At 48.9% G+C, this 22407-nt stretch overlaps 1 protein-coding gene across 4 annotated transcripts in view; it reads left to right on the top strand.

Moving 5' to 3' along the window:
* ABCC1 (ATP binding cassette subfamily C member 1 (ABCC1 blood group)) overlaps positions 1-22407 on the top strand; it is a 155416-nt gene that overhangs the window by 84213 nt on the left and 48796 nt on the right. For all 4 annotated transcript variants that reach the window (XR_015154670.1, XR_015154669.1, XM_086375613.1 and 1 more), the window contains exons 11-15: positions 3674-3766; positions 5390-5593; positions 15203-15349; positions 17261-17348; positions 20059-20134. Coding sequence is in view for 2 of the 4 variants with exons in the window: in XM_086375613.1 (XP_086231739.1) it covers positions 3674-3766; positions 5390-5593; positions 15203-15349; positions 17261-17348; positions 20059-20134 (608 nt within the window). In the remaining 2 variants the exon portion in view is untranslated. The remainder of the gene's footprint in view (positions 1-3673; positions 3767-5389; positions 5594-15202; positions 15350-17260; positions 17349-20058; positions 20135-22407) is intronic.

Genomic DNA, 22407 nt, shown 5'->3' with positions numbered 1-22407 from the left:
TCACATTTTATTTTCTGGCTTGTCAGCCAGCTCCTGGATATTTTGTTCCTTTCTTCAGTTGTTGGGCTGTGTTCTCTCGGGTGGCATGGTATTTATTTGCACGTGTCTCTTCTTGACGGTGTGTGTAGTTAACCACCCTATGACATATCCATTGTATTTCTCCCTCTGTGTCTTCCCAAACACTCAGCAAACTCATTTATTCATGAGTCCTAAGTTATGTTGGTCTTTCGGTTGCAGGGGGTAGAAGTGCATTTTAGAGCAACATAAGCAAGTAAAGGGAATTTTATGGGTGGGGGTAACTGAAGAGTCTAGGGGACTGGCTTCAGGTATGGATGGATCTGGGAGATCTGGCAGTGCTGTAAGGACACAATCTCATGCCCTCATCCTTTCTTAGCTTGGTGTTTCTCTGAGTTGATTTCATTCTCAGTGGGATTTCTTCACACGGCTTCCATAGCTTTGGGTTTATATCATCTTCACAGGTGTTGGTGCCAGACAAAAGAGAAGATACTCCTTTCCCGTTTGTCTCAGTCAGACTCCCAGGGAGCACTGTGGCCCAGCACAGTCCTAGTCTCATCCTTGAAAAAATATCAGGCTGAAATAGGCAGCATTCTCTGATTGGCCAGCCTGGGTCACATGTTCTCTCTCAGTGTGAACAGGGTGTGATTGACAGCCCTTCCACATGGGGAGGGGCACCTCCCAAAGTATGAAGATGATGAGCAAAGATGCTCTTAGCCTAATCCAGGCCTTACTCTTTCTACCTCTGGGCCTTTGCACATGCCTTTCCTTCCACCAGGAATTCCCTTTCCTCACTACTGATGACAAGAACTTCCAGACTATCCCAGACTTTAAGGCTGTGATAAATACCACTTCCACTGATTTTTTCCCCCTTTTAATTAGGTGGACTTTTTCATCTGGCAGGTGTCTTGGGGCATCTACTTCCCCAGAAAGTGCTGTCGTGGAACAGTCCTTTTAGAATTGCCTTCAGGGTTGATTTGTGAACCACTAAGAAAATGGCTTTATTTTAAATGAGAGTTGCTGAAAGTGTTATTGATACGTGGGGCAGGATAATTCTTCATTGCTGGGGGCTGATCTGTGTGTTGTAGTATAGTATGTTTAGCTGCCTCCCTAGCCTCTCCCCAGGAGATACCAATCACATACCACCTCTTCACCCCCACACTCCCACTGCCACTTGCGAAAAGGTCTCCAGACGTTTTCAGATGTCCCTTGGGGGAATATACCTCACTGGTTGGGAACTGCTGCTTTAGACCAAAACCAGGGAGAAGGCAATGGCACCCCGCTCCAGTACTCTTGCCTGGAAAATCCCATGGACGGAGGAGCCTGGTAGACTGCAGTCCATGGGGTTGCTAAGAGTTGGACACGACTGAGCGACTTCACTTTCACTTTTCACTTTCATGCTTTGGAGAAGGAAATGGCAACCCACTCCAGTGTTCTTGCCTGGAGAATCCCAGGGATGGGGGAGCCTGGTGGGCTGCCGTCTATGGGGTCGCACAGAGTCGGACACGTCGGAAGCGACTTAGCAGCAGTAGCAGCAGCAGCAGGGTTTCTCTGACAGTCAAGAACATAGGATAACAGGCAACAAGATGGCTCTGAAATCGGGCTGCCCTGGTTCAGATCCTGCCTCTTGCCGCTCTTATGGCTTAATGTCACTACGTCTTGATGTCCTCATCTGTAAACTGTTGACAGTCAGGAAACGTCATTGCAGTGATTGATGTCAGGACAATTGAATGAATTGCTGCAGGTAGTGTTCCCTGAGCCATACGTGGTACAGAGATGTGCCTGGTGTCTTTTAACTATGATTTGCTTTCAGAGTTGATTCTGAATGCTTCAGATTGTTGGTAGAAATCACCTTCATTCTTAGAGGTGGATTAATCGTCACTGAGCAGAGCTGCATCACAGAAAACATTTGGAGCAGTTGTTGTTGTTCAGTCGCTCAGTTGTGTTCAACTCTGTGACCCTATGGACTGCAGCACACCTGGCTCCCCTGTCCTTCAGCGTCTCCCAGAGCTTGCTCAGACTCATGTGCGTTGAGTCAGTGATGCCACCCAACCATCTCGTCCTCTGTCGTCCCCTTCTCCTCCTGCCTTCAGTCCTTCCCAGCATCAGGGTCTTTCCAATGCATTGCCTCTCTGCATCAGGTGAACAAAGTATTGGAACTTAAGCTTCAGCATCAGTCCTTCCACTGAATATTCAGGGTTGATTTCCTTTAGAATTGTCTGGTTTAATCTCCTTACTGTCCAGGTGACTCTGAAGAGTCTTCTCCAGCAACATAGTTTAAAATAATCAATTCTTTGGCGCTCAGCCTTCTTTATGGTCCTACTCTTACATCCATACATGACTTCTAGAAAAACCGTAGCTTTAACGAGACAGATTTTTGTTGGCAAAGTGACGGTAGAGCAGTAGTTAGGAGCAGTAGAGCAGCTTTTTGGTAACTGGGACTGGAGCACCCAAGGGTGACTCCTTGGAAGGGACTAACATGCTTACCCTCTGGTTCTGACCGTCCGTCTCAGCTGAGAGCGTATACACTGGGCAGACTCCTCAGGCTGTCTCTTCTGATGTGTGTAACTTGCAAGTTGAAAAATGTCGATCAGTATCTTGCCTCAGTCATGATCTCTTAACCTTTCTGAGGTGCAGTTTCCTTAATCTGCAAATGGGACCACAGAACAGTCTATAGCTTCTCATCTACAAGTCCTTGTATCAAAAAGCTCTAAAAACCGAAAGTGTTTCTTAACTCCTTTGGTGGCCAGACCTGACCTGAACAGATGTGTGATTTATCATCTTGATTATCCCTCTCAGTGGGAATTTTCCCATTTGCTACTGAAAAAAAGAATTGCATTTGCTTGTGGAATGCTGTTCCATGGCCTGGTGGGGTACGATATACAGGCATATCCACCTATGTCAGGGGGTCCTAGGACTCCAGCAGGTTCATGATTCGCTAGGGTTACAGCAAGATTAACAAAGGTTGAAGGGGGATCAGGGACAAGCTTCCAGGCATCCTCTCACCCTGGAGTCAACAAGAGGTACTTAATTCCCCAGTTTGGATGCTTGTGACAACATGTGTGAAATGTTACCAGCCAGGGAAGCTTGTGAGAGACCCCCTAGTCCAGGGTTTTTATTGGGGGCTGATCACACTGGCAGCTTCTACCTGGCACAGACCAAACTTGCAGACTCCCAAGGGGAAAAGGCTTAATCAGCAGAAGCCGTATTGTTTGTTCAGTTTAGGCATAGTGAGTCAGTCTTAAATCAGTTCTGACAATTTTGGGAGCTCTCCCCAAACCCAAGCACCCGGCCCCTAGCCAGGGGCCTTTGAGCAAGATAGACAGTCAGGTGGGCGTATTCACTGTTTTCTGTTTCACATCTCATTACCTTTCTGAAATCCTTCAGTTCTCGTTTGCAAAACCCACCCTGTTGGTAGAAACCAATAGAATACTGTAAAGCAATTATCCTTCAGTGAAAAATAAATAACAGCAACAACAGTAAAAACCCCAACCTGGTCTTAAGGGTTTCAGATAAAGGATCGTGGCCTTAATATTCGCACAGGGTTTGTGGGGCCCCGAGGGATGCTCTGGGATAAATTTGAAAAGTGAAAGAACTGCATGGGGTGGCTCAGCCCAGGAGGCCCTGTGCTGAGGCTTTGTTCTCATTCCTCCCGTAGAACCTGGGCCCCTCCGTCCTGGCGGGGGTGGCGGTGATGGTCCTCATGGTTCCCCTCAATGCTGTGATGGCCATGAAGACCAAGACGTACCAGGTAAGGGGGTGTCTCCCTGGGCTCCGAGCCAGGCCCCTGCCTGAGGCCTTTCCACTGAGTGTCGGCTGACTTCCTTCTGCACAGGCCGTGGGGGCCTCAGCCTTGCCTGCCTGTGGGAATCCTCTGGGGCGCTTTCATAAATGCTGGTCCCTATGCCCCATTCCGGGAATTCTGAGCCACCTGATATGGGTGGGGCCTGGGCATCAGGGATTTTTAAAGCTTACCATTGGGCTGCCAAGGTTGAGAGCTCCTGAAATATTTAGACCTCGTGGGCCAGTGTCTGAAGCCGCATCTGTGGACCTCTGGAAGAGTCCTCATTTCCCGTGGGTTCTATTCCCTTATGGGTATGCATTGTCCAGGGCTGAGCAAAAACCACCCCTTGCTTTTTTCCCCCATCACCTTAACGCTGGTCACAGCTACTTAGTATTTTTTAACTTTTTAAATAGTCAAGTAACAGAGTGAATGTCTTCTCATTATATTTAAAAAGTTCAAATAATACAAAAGTGTAGGGCCTGTCCCCTTCCCTGTCCTCTCAACCACAGTGAACACACTGAAGCAAATCCTTCTAGAACTTTCTGTGTGGTTATGTAGAGATCAGACTCACTGTAGAGTTAGGCTTGGTGTGAGTAGTGTGTGCATTATGGTGCTATCACCATATATATTTTAACACACACAGGCTCTTTTGGCAGCATGATTTTGTCGTTTGATACCATGCCTGGGGATCTTTCTGTGGCATGCCATGTGGTCTGACTTCATTCTCTTGAGCTCATGTCTAATGGTCCATAACAGAGATGGGCCAGAGTTCTTTTTTTTTTTTTTGCTCCCCCATTGATGGCTATTTATGATGTGCCTGTGGAATTTCAAATGAGAGAGCTTGGCTGCACTGATGATGCTATAGGAGAGACAGGTTCCAGAACATGGGCCTGGTGGGATGAAGTTTGGGGGGGTAGGGGGATGATTATGGCCTCTCATCTTCTTCCCTTGAATGGTCCACCTCTGAAGCAGTTTCAGTCCCTGGCCTTGACCTCATGTTGCTTAAACTGTCCTGTTCCATGACCCAGGAGTGACATAGCACTTAATGATAGGGTTCTTGTGAGCAGGACTAAATGCCCGTGAGAAGCTTAGAAAAGTGTCTAGCTTAAGGAAAAGGCTAGGTGATATAAAAAATATTTAACAGCTCCATAGCACGGGTACCCAATGGTCAGAACCACTGCTGGCTGGTACAGAAACACTTCAGTATTGTAACAGCATGTACTGGCTGATAAGCAGTAAAGAAGATAAGAAAATGGAGGGGGGAAAAAGTATCATCTCTCATATTTGGATCAGCAGAGTAAGGCATGTGCCCCTTCCTCCCTGGATGGCTGTAAAGTTTTTCTTGCCTCTCTCCTAATTTTAAGAGGTTTTGCTAATAATGTCAAATCTAACGTAATTCAAAGCAGTTTTTTTGCCTTGAAAAAACGAATCCTTTGGAGGGCTGTCAGGGTTCCCAGGGATTGCAGGCCCGTTTTCCCACCCTCAGGAAGGCCCATTCTTAACAGATGGGGTTGTTAGTCTGGTGCCGGGGCCAGAAGTGAGCAGCCAGCCCCCGCCCCGGTGAGGTGTTGACCGCTTTCCTCTTCCAAGGTGGCCCACATGAAGAGCAAGGACAATCGGATTAAGCTGATGAACGAAATTCTCAACGGGATCAAAGTGCTGAAGCTTTATGCCTGGGAGCTGGCATTCAAAGACAAGGTGCTGGCCATCCGGCAGGAAGAGCTGAAGGTGCTGAAGAAATCTGCCTACCTGGCCGCCGTGGGGACCTTCACCTGGGTCTGCACCCCTTTCCTGGTGAGTGAAGCCGGATTTCTCCTGACCCACACGGTCAGACGTTTTGTTGTGTCGTCGTTGCCTAAGTATTTTTCGGAAGTCGCTATTTCAGCACAGTCTTCTCCAACCACTCTTTTTTAAAAGTACCACCCCTGCCCTTTGTTTTATTCACAGCACTTAATAGCTTCCAGCCCAGGGCTGCCCCGAGCAGCCAGTTCAGGAACTGTTACAGGTTCACCATGAGCGGAGAAGCTTGTGCTGGAATGTAAACCTCTTCTCTCTGCATCCTTCATCGAGAAAGTCTGGCTAAGAAACAAAAAAAGTCAGCAGGACTAAGCTGTGTGCTTGGTGCCTTAGTTGAGCCACTTGATGGTGTCAGCTCCTTATCTGTCTGTGGGCTGTGGGCATCTGGTCACACACGGAGGGTTGGCAGTGACTTGTGGACCACACTCTAAGTGGCCATGCCAGACACACTCTAAAAGTCGCTCACTGTTTCATGAATTGTCTTTCTCCACTAGAATGTCAGCTCCAGGAGGGCAAAGATTTTTTTCTGTTCACTTCTGTACCCTAGTGCCAGAACCAGTGCCTAACAGGTGGTCAACGAATACTTCTCATTCATTGAAAAAATAATTCAAATCATATGCAAAGTTATGCAATAAAAAGTAATAAAAGTATGTTATCCTTCCATCTATCCCTTTCCTCCAAAATGACAGTTTTGTATATCTTTTTAGGAAAAAAATGTTGATGTGTATAGATATTTTTAAAATATTTATTATATATTCAAAAGGAGTCATACTTACACGGTGTTCTGGATCTTTAGATTTAGTATGTAACTGCTCAGTTCATGCATTCAGATTTGCTTCATCTGTTTGAACGATGCATACTTGTCCGGAGCGTGGGTGTGCCATTGTGGACTTAACCCATCTCCCATGGCTGGCCTTTTAGGCTGCTCCTTGTTCTTTGCTGTTACTTAATGTTCTGATACACTTGCTGTACTGAATGTTCTGATACACACGTCTTGGGTTACTGTAATGGGTCTGTTCCTAGCTGGCCATCCTTGAAAGGTTTAAAGATGAGTGTAAGTTACTATTTTCCCAACCTGGCCGCAAACCAGGAACCATATAGAGAGGGACTGTGGAAGCCCTTTAAGCACAGTGGGCAGTTAAACATGGTTAAGGATGACTTCAGATCATGTCCCCCCACCACGCTTCTTTTTTCTTTCTGTCTTTGTATTATTGACTATGTTATTCTTTTTTAAAAATGTTATGCTAGTAGTGAGTGTTACTTCTTACTTACGTTGGCAAATATGTATTCCTATGGGAACTTCCTATGACCAAAACCACAATTTTCATAAATAAGAAAGAATTTTCTAATAGGCTACCATCTGCTTCATCACAGTAGAGTTGCAGGTGGAATGTTTAAGGAAGCTCCTGCTTTTTTCGATGTTTGTCAAAGTATATTCATTTGGATACTGGATTTTGTTAGGCTCAGCTTGATGTCTCCTAGATTCTTAACACACACACAAGGCAACGTGGTGGATTCAGTGATGCTCCAGCTTGTGCAGGCCTCACACTCACCTGCAGGCCTTGTTAAAGCCATGCTCGCTGGGCCCCACTCAGTTTCAGATCCAGTCTGTCTAGGAAGGCCCTGAGTATTCACATTTCTAACATGTTCCCAGGGGCTGCTGCTGCTGGGGCCTGGGGTCCACACTTTGTCCTCAGCAGTGGGGCCCATAGACCAGTAGCATTGGCATCACCAGGTTGCTTATTAGAAATATAGACTCTGAGGCCTCACCCCAGACTAAGCTAAGACAGATCTAAATTTTAGCAATTTCCCCGCCAGGGGATTTGTATACACATTAAAGTTTGAAAAACATGGGCAAAAAGGTGGAGTAAGCACAGTTTTCTGTATAGGATCACCCAGTGCATAATTTAGGTGTCCTTGGCCGTGTGATCTCTGTGGCAACTGCTCATCTCTGCTGGTGTTGTGCAAGAGTGGCTATGGATGGGACTTGACCGGTGGTCCAGAGGTGAAGACTTCTCCTTCCAAAGAGGGGCACAGGTTCAATCCCTGGTCAGAGAACCAAGATCCCACATGCTGTGGGGTGTGGCCAAAAATTAAAAAAAAAAAAAATAGGTATGGATGAGACAGAATGAATGGGTATGGCTGTGATCCTATAAAAATTACTGTATAGACACTGAAATTTGAATTTTGTATACTTTACTACGTGTCATGAAATGTTTTTTTGGATCATTTAAAAATTGGGGTTTTTTTAGATCATTTGAAAATGTAAAATCCGTCCTGAGTTCATGGGCTGAGACATAACCAGCTGAGTCTTGGCTTAGAGGAGTGGAATGTTTCTCTGAGAGTCAGGACCCCTGCTGAATTCTCCTGCCAGCTCACGGAGTACCTTCAGCCGGTCATTTTACCTCCCTGCCTCTGGATCTTTGAGCAGGAGAGATGAAGGGGTTGGAGCTTTTCTGGTGGCTCAGTAGTAAAGAATCTACCTGCAATGCAGGAGACACATGTTGGATCCTTAGGCTAGGAAGATCTCTTAGAGGAGGAAATGGCAACCCACTCCAGTGTTCTTGCCTAGGAATCCCCATGGACAGAGGAGCCTGGCAGGCTACAGTCCATGGGGTCGCAAAGAGTGGGACATGACTGACCATGAGTGTTTGGCTTGACTTGGCTTTGATAAAGGGATTGGGCCCCAGGGCTGTGCATGCGGCCTTGCCCTCTGCAGGCCCCTTGCCTCAGCCGACACCCCTGGACAGTCATGGTGCTCCCTCCCACTGAATTATGCTCAAGCAGTCCTCCAGGCGAATGAACACTGCCAGTGGACTGGAGTTGGCCCAAGCAGCAAGGTCACTTAGCTATTCTGGGACTCTGTGTTCCCTAAGATCCCCTCTGGCTCAAACTCTCCCACATTCCAGGCTGGAAGGGTCTGCTATCTCATTCTTTTCACACTCTAGCCTCCCCAGCCTTCCCCAGGTCCTTAGTGACTCTCTTTTTTTGTTAAAAGTAAAAAATACAATACTGCATGGTAGTTAACAGGGGTTGTTCTTATTTTCTCCCAACTGTTCAGTCCCGCCAGGATCCTCTGTCCATGGCTGGAGTGGGTTGCCATTTCCTTCTTCAGGGGATCTTCCCAACCCAGGGATCGAACCTGCATCTCCTGCATCAAAAGCAGATTCTTTACTGTCTGAGCCACCTGCTGGAGGCTCGACTGTTCAATAGTCTCTATGCATTAAATACAACTGTTAAATAGTCCTTACTGTATATATGATGCATTTTATTTTAAAAACAGAAAGTAATGCATTCATGTGGTGAAGATAGTTAAAGCTGTTCCAAAGAGTCTGCAGGGGAGCTTCTCAACTCCAGCACTGCTGACATTTGGGGCCGGATAATTCGTTGTTTCTTTGTGGGGAGCTGTCCTGTGCACTGTAGGCTGTTGAGCGGCATCCCTGGCCTTTCCCCACTAGATGCCAAGTGGTACCTCTCCCCCCATCTCCCCAATTATGATGATCAAAATATCCCCAGGTGAGAAGCCCGTGTCTGCAGTGAAAGGCACTGCTGTTGCCTCCACAGGCCCCCATCGCCCAGCTTCCTTGTCCATACCAGTTTCTTCTGTGTGTTTACGGAAAGAGCCTGCATGTATACCAGCATAACATTGACTAAATACAGTAAATGTACTTAAACTGCTACATCTATTTTATTTACTTTCATACTCATGATAGCAAATCACACAGAAATCCAAGATGTTTGAATTCCTTTTTTTTTCTTTTTTATAAATAGGCAAAGATCTGAAGTCAGAGGGGTCATCTGAGTTGTGTTATGCTTAGGAAGAAAGGATCTTTCCCCATAACCCTTTGCTCTGCACGTCAGATCCTGTGACAAAACCTGGCCATTTCTAGCTAGTCACCCAAACTGCCAACTGTTTAAATAATCATTTCCTGCCCTGGTCTCCCTTAGGAAAGCACAGCAGGAGTTGCTTAAAAAGTATGACTGGCTTTTCTTGACCTTCAATTTGCCATTCAGATTTGGGGTGATGGTGGACTTCCAGAGACAGAGTTAGCTGAGCTGTTTGTCATGAAACAGATGAGCCTGGGAGTCAGTCGGGGACCTTGACCCTGGCTGAGACGTCGAAGCCTCTGCCTACATTAGGATAAAATATGTGGCCTCTGGTTCCCTTGGAAGGTATTTGCATGTTCTTTCCACTGGTGGATTCCTGCACTTCAAGGATGATGATGTGTTTACCCACCGGTAGGTATGATGGAAGACAGAGTCCTGAGGAGGTCAGGCAGGAATGGGGATGCCATGTGGCAGGATTGATGGGATTGTTTTTCTGGAATATAGAGCCTGGCATTTATCATGTCCTCATGTCCACCTAATGCACTTTCCTAAAATAGCATCCCCAGGCAGCCGTCAGTATTTAGCATTTGCTATCTTAGAAGGTTTGTGAGCTTCTTGTCATCTCTGTGCCTTGTATGTCCCTGCTTTAGAATAATTACCCTTCTATATGCTGATTACCTGCTGTGCAGTTCTCCACTGACCAGAACATGCATGGCTCTTGTCTTTTATTGCTTGTATCCCTGAAACACAGTGTGTGCTAAATTGCTTTAGTCGTGTCTGACTCTTTGCAGGTAGCCCACCAGGCCCCACTGTCCATGGGATTTTCCAGGCAAGAATACTGGAGTGGGTTGCCATTTCCTTCTCCAGGGGATCTTCCTGACCCAGGGATCAAATCTGCATCTCTTAAGTCTCCTGCATTGCCAGGAGGATTCCTTACCAGTAGCACAACCTGGGAAGCCCCTGAAATATAGTGGACTCAGCAAATAGTACCCACTCGTTAGGTGTATATAGAATGACTGACTAAATGAATAGACTGAAGATTTGGATAAACTGTATTAGTTAGGAACCATCTTGCAAGTGGCAGAAACCTAACTTAGATCCACTCAAGTAAAATAAAAAGAAGGGAGATTTTTGAGTCACAAAACTGAAAAGTCTAGGAAGGTGTTGGTTTTAAGCATGACTGGGGTTTCAGGCATGGCTGGATCCAGGCGCTCCAAAGATAATGTTGGGTGTAATTCCTTCCCTGTCTCCTACCTTTGCTTTCTCCATGGTGGTTTCTTTGTCAGATGCAAAGTCAACATGCAGTTACAGTTGATCCTGTCATCTCAGTAACCACAATGAGGAGAGAGCTCCCCTTTTCCCATTAGTTCCCACAGCAAAGCTGTGGGGTTGAGTCTCACTGGTTACGGTTGATTGAGCGCTTGTCCCTGATTCACTGGAGTCAGGGAACAGGGATGCTTGGATTGGCCAGGCCTGGATCATGTGACTTCTGTCAGAGATTAGGTTGTAATGTGGACGTTTGATCTGTGGCTGAACCTCATGGACTGAAGTTGGGGGAGATTCAGCTCCCCAAAGGAAAACTGACATGTTGTTACAACCAACAATAGTGGACGCCAACCAGGCAGAAGGAGCAGATGTTCTCGTGAAGACACGGCAGGTTTTTAGGGATTGGGCTGGGGTAGTTGGTTCGGTCATTTGCCCCATTTCTCAGTGTGGAGGGAGGCTCTGTTTTCACTCAGAGTGGTCAGTAGTTCTTCCTTGTTTGTGAAGGATTTTCCAAACCTTTGACCCTCACCATTTGTAAGGCTGTGGCAAACCCCCTCCCCAGCCACCTCCACACACTGGCAGACGCCCCTGCTCCAGAGACCCTGGCTTAGTACCTATTTCCCACTCGACTGTGAGTCTCAGGATCTCCAAGCCTGCCTTACACAGTGCCTGGCACACAGAGGGTGCCCAGTTAGTAGTTGATGGATGAATAAATGCCCTCTACTTCCTGGAGAAGCGGACGCTGCAGATCTGATGGGGGCCACTCAATGCGCTCCCCGTGCTGCCAGCAGTCACCCCATCAGTTGGGCCAGTGGAGCTGGGGTATCCTGGTGGTGAGATGCTTGGTTTCTGTGTTGTTGAAGAGACACCTCTGGGTGTGTGCTTTCTTGCAAATCCATCCACCCACTCACCCATCCATCTACTTACCTATCCCACCCATCCACTCACCCACCCACAAACATTTTCTGGGTATCTGCCACGATCCAGGTGCTGTCCCAGGCACTGATGACAGAGCAGTGAATACTACAGACAAAAACCCTCACCCTCGTGGGGTGTTCGTTCATTCATTCTAACTTGGAGAGATAGACTATGCACATAATGAACGCATAAAGAATATATAGTATGCTAAACTGTCATAAGTGCAATGGGAAAAAAAAAAGTTCTGGTTAGAGCAACTGTGAGGGCTTACAGTTTTTAAACTGGATGATCACAGGACTTCCCTGGTGGTCCGGTGATTAAGACTCCACGCTTCCACTGCATGGGCCATGGGTTCTGTCCCTGGTTGGGGAACTAGGATCCTGCAGTCTGCGGCCAAAAAAAAAAGAAGATGATCCAAGACTTCACTGAAAAGGCAATACCCGAGTGTTAAGCTGGTGGCAGTCAGGGGCCTGACCTTGAGAAGGAAGACTGAGTGCAGAGGCGTTGTGGCAGGTCTGTGTCTGCCTCACAGAGGCCGTGGGGCTGGAACAGAGGGAAGGAGCGGGGAGAGTGGTGGGAGAGGAGGGCAGACAAGTTCAGAGCTGTGTCGTTTACCAATCAGTCGGATTCTGGGGCCTGAGTCAAGACTGTGGCTTCTATAGTGAGTAAAATAGACTGATATTGGAAAGGTGATTTTTAAAAAATTTTTATTTTAATGATAAATAATTCACCACATCTGTGTGTGCAGTTCAGTGGTGTTTATTGTATTCACAGGGCTGGGCAACCATCCCCACTGCCTAGTTCCAGAGCACTTCCATCACCCCAGAAGGAAACCCTGTACTTAGGGGAGTCACTCCCCATCCTCCAGCCCAGGGCATCCTCTCATCTACCTCTGTCTCTGTTGCTGTTCAGTTGCTCAGTCGTGTCCAGCTGTTTGCGATCCCATGGACTGTAGCAGACCAGGCTTCCCTGTCCTTCACCATCTCCTAGAGTTTCCTCAAACTCTGTTCATTGAGTCAGTGATGCCATGCAACCATCTCATCCTCTGTCATGCCCTTCTCCTCCTGCCTTCAATCTTTCCCGGCATCAGGGTCTTTTCCAATGAGTTGGACCTTTACATCAGATGACCAAAGTATTGGAGCTTCAGCATCAGCATCAGATATTCAGGGTTGATTTTGATTTGCCTAGTCTGGATATTTCGTTTAAATGGAATCATATATAATGTGTGTGGCTTTCATGTCTGTCTCCTTTCATTTAGGATCATGTTTTCAGGGTTCATCCATGGTGCAGTGGGAGTCAGCACTTCAGTCCTTTTTATGGTTGAATACTGTTCCTCTGTGTGGATCTGGTGGGGGGAGTTTTGACTGAGGAGACTCTCCAGGTAGGAGGCGAGTGTGCCATCAGAACCTGGGGGAGAAGAGCCAACATGTGCAGTCATCCCAGGGATCGGGTGTCTGTGGCTTTTTGAGCACCTAACCTCCCTCTTGGCCACGGATCCTGGAAAATTTCCATGCCTTCCCTCAGGGTCACCTCCCTTGTTAATGTCAGAACCTGCTCTGCTTTCCAGTGCCCTGTTCTTGGAGGTTTGGTTGCCAAGTTGGGTTCGACTCTTGCGAGTCCGTGGACTGTAGCCTGCCAGGTTTCTCTGACCATGGAATTCTCCAGACAAGAATACTGGAGTGGGTTGCCATTTCCTTCTCCAGGGGATCTTCCTGACCTAGGAATCGAACCTAGGTCTCCTGCATTGCAGGCAGATTCTTTACCGACTGGGATCCAGTTTATAGATTCTTTGGAAAAATAGTCCAAGGACTTTGAACTGAGTCCTAAAACAAGAAATAAACAGCCGCCATCTACTGCATTTTACTGTTCCCCAGGCACGGGGTTAAGCACTCTTCACTAGTGCCTGGCTCCTTGCTGCCAAAAGCCCTGTGCGTGCTTATCCTGATTTCCCATTTCATAGATGGAAAAACAGACGCTGTCTACTGCCCAGGGTCACACAGCTGGTAAACAAACAAAGCTTATGGGTTTAATGTTTAAGATATATGACCTTCTAATAGGTAGCAAAGAAATGAGGCAGCTGAGACCCTGAAAATACCCTGGACCTCAGCTGCACCAGAATCTTGGCCACACTGGGATCTCCTGATTGCTGGCCATCTGTCCTGAGCTCAAGAATGAGGTCCCAGGCGGTTTATTTCCCCCCAGGGAAAGCCTTTAATGGCTCTTGGAGCCTGGGCTAACGTGGGGGTGGAGACTTGCACCCATCTGCTGGGTCCAAGGTTTTCCAGATTGCCTTGGTAATGTGTGCAGGTGACCTCCGGGGGATGTTGTTAGCCTCCCGGCAACACCTGGTACTGTGCTGGCCCCAGCAGGAGGTGGGGCCCGGGGAGACACTATTGATCTTTTCCCGCCTAAACAGTGTGTCCCAGCCCTGGATTATTCGGGGTCTTTCCTTTTTCCTGGTGAGGGAGGGCCTGCTGTCTCAGACAGCTGAACCCAAATTCCCGTTGCCTGGGAGTTGAAATCCCAAGCCTCGCCACAGGACTTAAGGCAAGTCTGATTTTGTGAGGAAGGGAGTAGGCTTCAGAGGACCCTTGGCTGTTTGTTTTTTCTTTTTTTAAAAAACCTACGTTCCTTTTCTGGGGGTGCTCTGAGCTGGAAGGAGCTTTCAGCAGTGGCATGAGTCCTCCACGTCCACCCCATTTCACAGATGAGACAGTGGAGGCTGGTGAGAGGAGGTGACTTGCCTGAGGTCTCAGGGCTCCTGTGTGCTCAGGGTCATTCTAGGCGCTGAGGATACAACCACATACACAGGTCCCTACCTTTGTGGAGTTTGCATTTCAGTGCAGAAGACAGACCTTCAATATCTGTGATCTTACAATGTAAGGTAGTGATAGGTGTTACGAAGAAAAATAAACCAGGATGTAAGGATGGTGCTGGAGAAGACTCTTGAGAGTCCCTTGGACAGCAAAGAGATCAAACCAGTCAATCCTAAGGGAAATCAACCCTGAATACTCAGTAGAAGGACTGATGCTGAAGCTCCAGTACTTTGGCCACCTGATGTCAAGAACCAATTCATTGGAAAAGACCCTGGTGCTGGGAAGGATTGAAGGCAGGAGGAGAAGGGGGCAACAGAGGATGCGATCCTTAGGTAGCATCACTGACTCGATGACCGTGAGTTTGAGCGAACTCTGGAAGATAGTGGAGGACAGAGGAGCCTAGTGTGCTGCAGTCCATGGGGCCACAAAGTCAGACACAGCCTGGCAACTAAACAGTAGCAAGGATGGAGAGCGGTCTCGGGGCTGTTGTGGGTTGGGCATCCTCCCTGAACAGGGAGGATGGGAAAGTCATTTTGGGCAGAGGGCACTGCACTGACATTGGCTGAGAGGTTTGATCTCTCGTGGTGATGTTGAGGGACCCCTTGAATGCCCGTTCAGTGTCCCGTGGAGAACGGTGGCGGGAATGGCTGGGACTTTGGCTCCTAGCCATTGGTTCATCCAGTTCATTCTCTGGGTGTTAGTGAGTGCCTGCTGTATGCTAGACTTTGAGCATGTGTCGCTGCTCTTGTGACTGCGATGCTGACCTGTCTGCTTGCAGGTGGCCCTGTCCACGTTTGCCGTCTACGTGACCGTCGACGAGAACAACATCCTGGATGCCCAGAAGGCCTTCGTGTCCTTGGCCTTGTTCAACATCCTCCGCTTCCCCCTGAATATCCTCCCCATGGTCATCAGCAGCATTGTGCAGGTACAGGCGAGACCGGGGGGGTTTCAGGGAAGGGGCTCGGGGGAAACGAGCCCAAAGGGCACAAAAGTCCCCTGGATGCAGCTGCCTGTGTGTGGCTTGTCCCACTGTGCTCAGGGCGGGGGGACGGTGATCGAGGCCCAGACCTTTGTGCTTTTGTTGGTCCTGCTCTAAAGAAAAAGAGACGTTTTTATTTATTGACATGCATACTCAAGTGTATGTGTGTGTGTGCGCACGCTCAGTCAGTCATGTCTGACTCTGCGACCCCAAGGACTGTAGCCCTCCAGGCTCTTCTGTCCATGGGATTCTCCAGGCAAGAATACTGGAGTGGGTTGCCATTTCCTTCTCCAGGGGATCTTCCTGACCCGGGGATCGAGCCTGCGTCTCTTGTGTCTCCTGCATTAGTAGGCGGGTTCTTTACCCCTGCGCCACCTGGGATGCCCCAGGTGTATGGAACAAAAGTTACTGCAGCTAGGCTTTCCTGAGCGCTGCAAGATTCTTTCTGAAACACTGGATCCTCTCTGCTCTAACTGAGTCTGTTCCACCCTGCCCTGTCGTACCGTGTCCTGTTTCTTACACCTCCAGCCACTTCATGTTGATGTATTACAGAAATCAAACCAATATTGTAATTGAAGCAATTATCTTTCAATTAAAAATAAATAAATTTAAAGAAAAAATGCCACCACTAAATTGGTTTTGCAACCCACTCATGGGCTTGGCTCACCGTTTGAGAAACTCCAGCTGGATGCCCTAGAAGCCCCCAGCCCGGGTGGTGATTCTAAAGGAGAAGAAGCCACTCAGTCACACTTACACCCTCTGAAGCTCCTGCACTTTCCTGCCCACGGTGTTTGTCACACTCTTCTCCCTAATTGTGCACACATTTCCATGAAAACCGTATCATTAGCCACATTGACAAATAAGCCTTAAGGTTTCATTGTCCAAGCCCTGGTCAAGGCTTTTAAAAAAATAAGCTAGTAAAACCCCTTCTTATTATGACCGATTTCATGTGTATGCAGAAGTGGTGAGAATAGTATAAGAATGCCGCATGCCCATCACCCAGATCCAGCATTTTGCCGTGATTACTTCATCTCATCCTCTGTCTTCCTCCCTCCCTCCATTCCTTTCTCTCTCTCTCTTCGATGAAGAATTTTAAAGCAAATCCCAGATCTCTTGGCATTTCACCCATAAATATTTCAGCATGCATTTCTTCTTACATAAGTAACACCATTATCAGACCTAACAAAAGTAACAGTAATCTCTTAAAATAATACTTGCCCCATATTAAAATATTCTGGATTATCTCTCAGCAATGTCCTTGCTATTGGGCTGTTTAAATCAGAACCTTTGCTTTTTTTTTTTTTTTAATTTGTTTTTGTTGAACATATGTTCAGTACACGCAGCATGGTGATTTGATACATGGATTTGTGGCACTGCTGTTACGACGATAGTGTCAGCTATACCTCAGTCACCTGTCGCGGTTATCATTTGTTTTTTTGTGGTGGGAGCCATGCAGTTCGTCTCTTAGCAGCTGTGAAGTTTATCATACAGTATCCTTGGCCACAGCACTGTGCAGTGCATTCAGCCTCCAGGACACCTTTATCTCCGAGTTTCATGTTTGTCTTAAGACCATTGCCTTCAGTTGTTTCTCAAGTCTCTTGTCTGGCCAGGACGGTCCCCCACCCTCCTCTGTAATGCCACCTGTGGGCTTTTTAAAGGAAGACAAACAAGAACCCAGACCCATTTAATTTTTTTCTTCTGAGGTGTCCGCTCGGGGTAGGAAATGCAGAAACTTCAGAAATAAGGGAGGATGTGGGCCCTTCCGCACCCAGGGGAAACCACTGTGAGTTAGCCTTGGTCTGTTTTTGCAAAAACGTGTTTAAAAATAACCGCAGCTTGTTGTTGCTCTCCGTGCAGGCGAGCGTCTCCCTGAAGCGCCTGAGGGTCTTCCTGTCCCACGAGGACCTGGACCCTGACAGCATCCAGCGCCGGCCCATCAAAGACGGTGCGTCCCGGGAGCGTGGACGACCTAGGCCTTCCCAGGAGGGTGAACGTGCACCTCTCATATCTCGCCTTCTTGTGAGAGGCCCACCCCTCCCCAGGGCCAGATTCCAGGGCCCCAGCTTCCATTCCATTCTGGGCAAATGAGCAAACTAAGGAAGGGTCGCCAAACGCCACCCCTGTAGCTGTGCCGCCTCAGGCAGGTCACTTTACTGGTCTGAGCCTCACTTTCCCCATCTGGGCAATGGAAAGCACCGTGCCTTTCTTTTTTTTGGTAGATTTGTTATTCTGTAGCTTATTAATTTATCCTTTCCCAGTGGACCCCTGAGCAGGGATCTCCAGGCACTCAATAAGAAATATTCATAGAACTAGTGGTAGTGACCGCTTCCGTTGTAACGACACGCCTGCTAGGTGTGTCCTCTCCTAAGGACGTCACCATACTCGCCCGTCCACGGCTCACCGCAGCTCACGGAGGGGCGCTGTGGAAACCCCCCATCAGCAGATGAGGACGCTTGCCTGGGTAACTCGCACAGCAGTAAGAAGTAGTCAGGATTCACATCTGCAGCCCGTCAGCAGAATCTGTGTTCTCACCGATGGTTCCGCTTCTCTGCACTGAGATTTACCGAGAAGCCGCTGTGTGTCAGTCGTTGTTCTAAGGACTGTCTGTGTTGCCTCCTTTTTCTCCTCATGACAGCCCTGTAAGGTCGATCCCATTAACAATCCCAGTTTACAGATGAGGAAAGTGAGGCACAGAGAAGTGAAGTAACTTGCCTGTGCTTCACCAGCTAGGAAATGGCCACACGGAATTTGAACCCACAGAGTCTGGCTCCCAAGCCCAGTAGATGTGGTCAGAGGAATGAATGTGTGTATGCATGTGAGCAGTCCATCGCGTGTACGCACGTAAGCAGTGTAGCATGTGTGTACATGTGAGCGGTGCAGCAGGCATTCAGATGTCCTCAGTGGCATGTGGAACACCCAGCACAGCACTTGCCAAACAAAGGTCATGGTAGTCGATCCCCCCCCAGTGTATGTGAGAGGCAGTCGGCATGGGGGGCCGAGTTCCTCAGCCTCAGCACCACCAACATTCGGGTCAGGGTCACTTTGCTGTGGGGATGTCCCATGCGTTGTATTGAGTTGGCCAGAAAGTTCATTTGAGTTTTCTGCATAACGTTACGAAAAACCCAAACAGACTTTTTGACCAGTGCTCTAGGCTGCTTGAGCAGCACCCCTAGGTGCCAGTAACACCCATCCCAGGTTCAACAACTGAAAATGTCTCCAGACATTGTGTCCCTGGGGGATCAAAGTCACCCCTAGTTGAGAACCACCACTTCCTGGAACCTCCCTCCCGATTTCCCTGGCCTGTGGTTGTCCAGTTTCTGTTGTGTTGAGGATCAAGTTATTCCCCGCCCCCAACACACACACACATGTGTACACAGACATGTACACACACAAGTTTCAGAATGATGCCGTCTACTCCAGGGTTTGGGGTCAACCAAGGAGGTTTCAAGCTCCCCAAATCAGCTCACAGCAAGAGTCATGTTGGAAAACCCCTGGGCCTGGGTCCAGGCCTCAGTTGAGGTCTCAGCCCCTATTCTCTGCCCTGAAGGCAGCCCCTCTTAGACGCTCAGCTTCTGAGATGTTTATCCACACTCTCCGGGTGCCAGATGGGGGCCCCTAGGCAGCTCCCGGCCAAGTCTTGTAGCCTCTAGCTTGACCGACTCTAGTGGCTTTTCTTAAATTCCTTAAATAGCACCTTCCAGCTTCCTCCTTGTTTTCTGTTTCAGGGGACAGATGGGGGCCAGGCAGGTTAAGTTCGGTTAACCAGTAACTTCCTCTCCTCACAGATTTTGCTGCTTTGGTGGGTGGGGCAATTTATTTATGCCTTTGACAACCTAGAAGCACCTCTCCATCTTCTCTTTAGATGGTTTCAAGTTGGCTCATCATTTCAGTCAGAAGTTGTTTAAGTGAAGGGCATGGAGTAAAAAGAGAATAAAAGGAGGGAATGTTGATGGAGGCAGAGGGGCTAGAAACACGTAGTTCCGCCTTGCATAGACTTTGTCTGGCTTGCCTTCCCCTCCTCCACCAGGATTCCCCATTTCCTGTTGCATCCCCGAGTTTGCACAGTTTACAGAGGTGGGTGTTGAGGGGAAGACCGACCTGCCCTGACCTGAGCCCGGTGGCTGGAGGAAGGGAGAGAGGGGATGCAGGGAAGTGAGTTAGGCTGCCCTGGAATCCGGGAGTTTCAGGGTGAAGGACCCTACTTCGAACATTAAAGGAGGGGCCCTGGAGGTGTAATGAGGGCCGTGGGCCAGCCTGAGCTGATCAATCACAGGCGACTGCATGAGGGCGCTGCTGGGGCCCTGTGACCTTAGCTTCTGCTCACCCCGCCCCTCCCCCAGAGCTGCCGGAAGCTCCCAGGGATGAGTGCGGGAGGCCCCGGGGGTCCCTGGCCCTCCCAGATTGTGCGGCGGCCTATCTTTCAAAGGCAGAGCCCTCTCGTGGTTTCGGCTCTCTGGGTGGAGGCTGTCTCCAGAGCTGCTGGTTGAAGTTCTTCAGAAACAGTGACTGATGTGACCAGATAATGCCTAGCATGGGTGTCCAGCCTCTGGAGTTGAACAACCTGATAAGGAAAAACAAAAAGTAAGAGCCTGCTGCTCAAGCGCAGGCCACGGCTGCACCTGCGCCTGACGTGTTATATCTCTGGTGCCTTCCAGCTGCAGCCACGAACAGCATCACCGTGAAGAACGCCACGTTCACGTGGGCCAGGAATGACCCCCCCACGCTGCATGGGTAAGTGGGACGTGGAGAGAGCCACGGGGCTTTGGGCAAACGCAGGTCCGAATTCCAGCCGAACTCCAGCTCTGTAACCATGAATGGGTCACTCTGCCTTTCTGAGCATCAGTTCGGCTCATCCGGCTGGTCCCGTCGCACCTGCTTGGGCTTTGGGGAGGAGCAGATGACCGTGGGCCTGGCTCACAGGATTCCCTTAGACTACGAGTGACTCGAACCCTGCCCAGATAGGCTTAGGCAACAAGCCTTCTGGTTCACATAACTGCCAAGGTTCACGTTCAGGTTTGGTGTGATCCAGGGACTCAGACAGTGCCTCTCCTTCGTGTCCTTGTTCCTCAGCCATCTGTGCTGCTTCCTTCTCAGACGTCCTCTTCCCTCAAGATCTAAGTGGCCCCCATTGACTCCAGGTGTCCCTCGTATGTCATCAGGAGACCCAGCCTCTTATAGGCCCAGGTTGGGTCACGTGCTTCTCCCTGAGCCAATCGCTGTGCCAGAAGAGACAGAGCACACTGATTGGCTGGTGGGTCAGAAGTTGTGATGGTGGCAGGAAGGCTTGGGTCTGCTGAAAACTTGTCCGCTCACGTGTGGTATCAATCTGGGTTGTTCTCCATCCTCTCCCCCAGCTGCCTGGTTCACCCTTTCCCACCATTTCCATGTCTGGGACACTGCCCACCTCAGTCCTTATTTTTATAAGTCACAGCATCCTGGGAATTGCCCTGCTTCCCTGGCTACTTGCAAATGCCTCTGAGTTCTTTCCAACTGCAGGCCTTGCTCCGGGGATCTCAGACTTCCTTAAGGAGTCCCCCATCACAGGGCCAGACGGGACATTTTTAGGGGCCAGATTTATACCCACCCATGCCCCCAAACGGAGAAGGCAATGGCACCCCACTCCAGTACTCTCGCCTGGAAAAATCCCATGGACGGAGGATTCTGGCAGGCTGCAGTCCAGGGGATTGCTAAGAGTCGGACACGACTGAGCGACTTCACTTTCACTTTTCACTTTAATGCATTGGAGAAGGAAATGGCAACCCACTCCAGTGTTCTTGCCTGGAGAATCCCAGGGATGGGGGAGCCTGGTGGGCTGCTGTCTATGGGGTCGCACAGAGTCAGACATGACTAAAGTGACTTAGCAGCAGCAGCATGCCCCCAAATAATTGCCCCCTTACTGAGTAGCCAAATTACTCCTGTATTTTATTTGAGGATGTGGGGAGGGGCAGATCAGACTTTCTGGAGAAACGAGTCTGTGTAACACTACCGTGGATGGGACTGCATGTTTAGGAAGTTCTTCCTTATGTTTAACTTAACTCATGTCAGCTTCAACTTTAGCTTTTCTCTTGTCCTGCTTCATAAGTGAGTAGTCTGTCTATGCCTCTGTCCCTCTGTCTGTCCTTCTAGCCTCAAAGACCTTCTTGTTCCCATCACCCTCCCTTGACCAACCCATTGAATATCCACCCGTCAACCCCCACCGACCCCAGGTTTCTCCATCCAAACCTGTGCAATGTTCCCGTCTTGCCTGGGTGATCACAGGAGCTGCCTCCCTAGGCTGACTGTTCTGTTCTGGCCCCTTCATCCATTCCCCTCCCAGCATAGAACAAAAGAACAATCAGTGTGACCACGTAGCAGGTACGGAAGAATTGAACAATGGGAGCAAAAGCCATCAGCCTTTCCACCAATATGTTGAAATCATAATAGCAGAGCTTGGAAAGTGCAGCTGATGTATAGGTGAACCCAAGGAGGCCCTGGACATGCCCACCCTTCCCCAGTGGGTGGGATTCCCCATCTCCACTTTGCTGTCTGCTGTGGAGGGCTGGGCGTGGTCCTATGTCGTGTGACGCCCATCTTGTCAGCAGAGTGTTGAGCCTGTTGTGTTGGGTTGGCCAAAACGTGTGTTCGGAGTTTTCCGTAGCAGTTTATGGAAAACCCTGAACAAACATTTTGGCCAACCCAATACGATTACTGTTATATCCGCCAAAGGGCCATGTCAGTAGAGACATGTTTCTGAAACTCTGATTCAATTGTGTTAGGCCCTCCTGTCTGGCTTCCAGCTGGGAAGTGTGTCCTCTGGGGCCCTCTCGGGTCTGGACACCACCCACCCACCTCTTCAGGACTGACCTCCCACTCCCTGCCTCATCTTGTGTCATTGACCTGTCTACCTGTGGTCACGCCTGTGATTTCACACCCATAGGCCTTTCCTCACGCTGTCTCCAGGTGTCTGGGTTGTGCTCACCCTTCCTCTAGGCTTGGTTTTGGCGTGGCCTCTTTGTTGAGCGTCC

Source organism: Bos grunniens, chromosome 25, assembly GCF_055505025.1.
Source record: "Bos grunniens cultivar Pamir isolate PY7600 chromosome 25, Bosgru_T2T1.0, whole genome shotgun sequence".
Classification (NCBI taxonomy): domain Eukaryota; kingdom Metazoa; phylum Chordata; class Mammalia; order Artiodactyla; family Bovidae; genus Bos; species Bos grunniens.
Note: the sequence above shows the minus strand (reverse complement) of the source record. Positions and strands in the feature narration are given on the sequence as shown.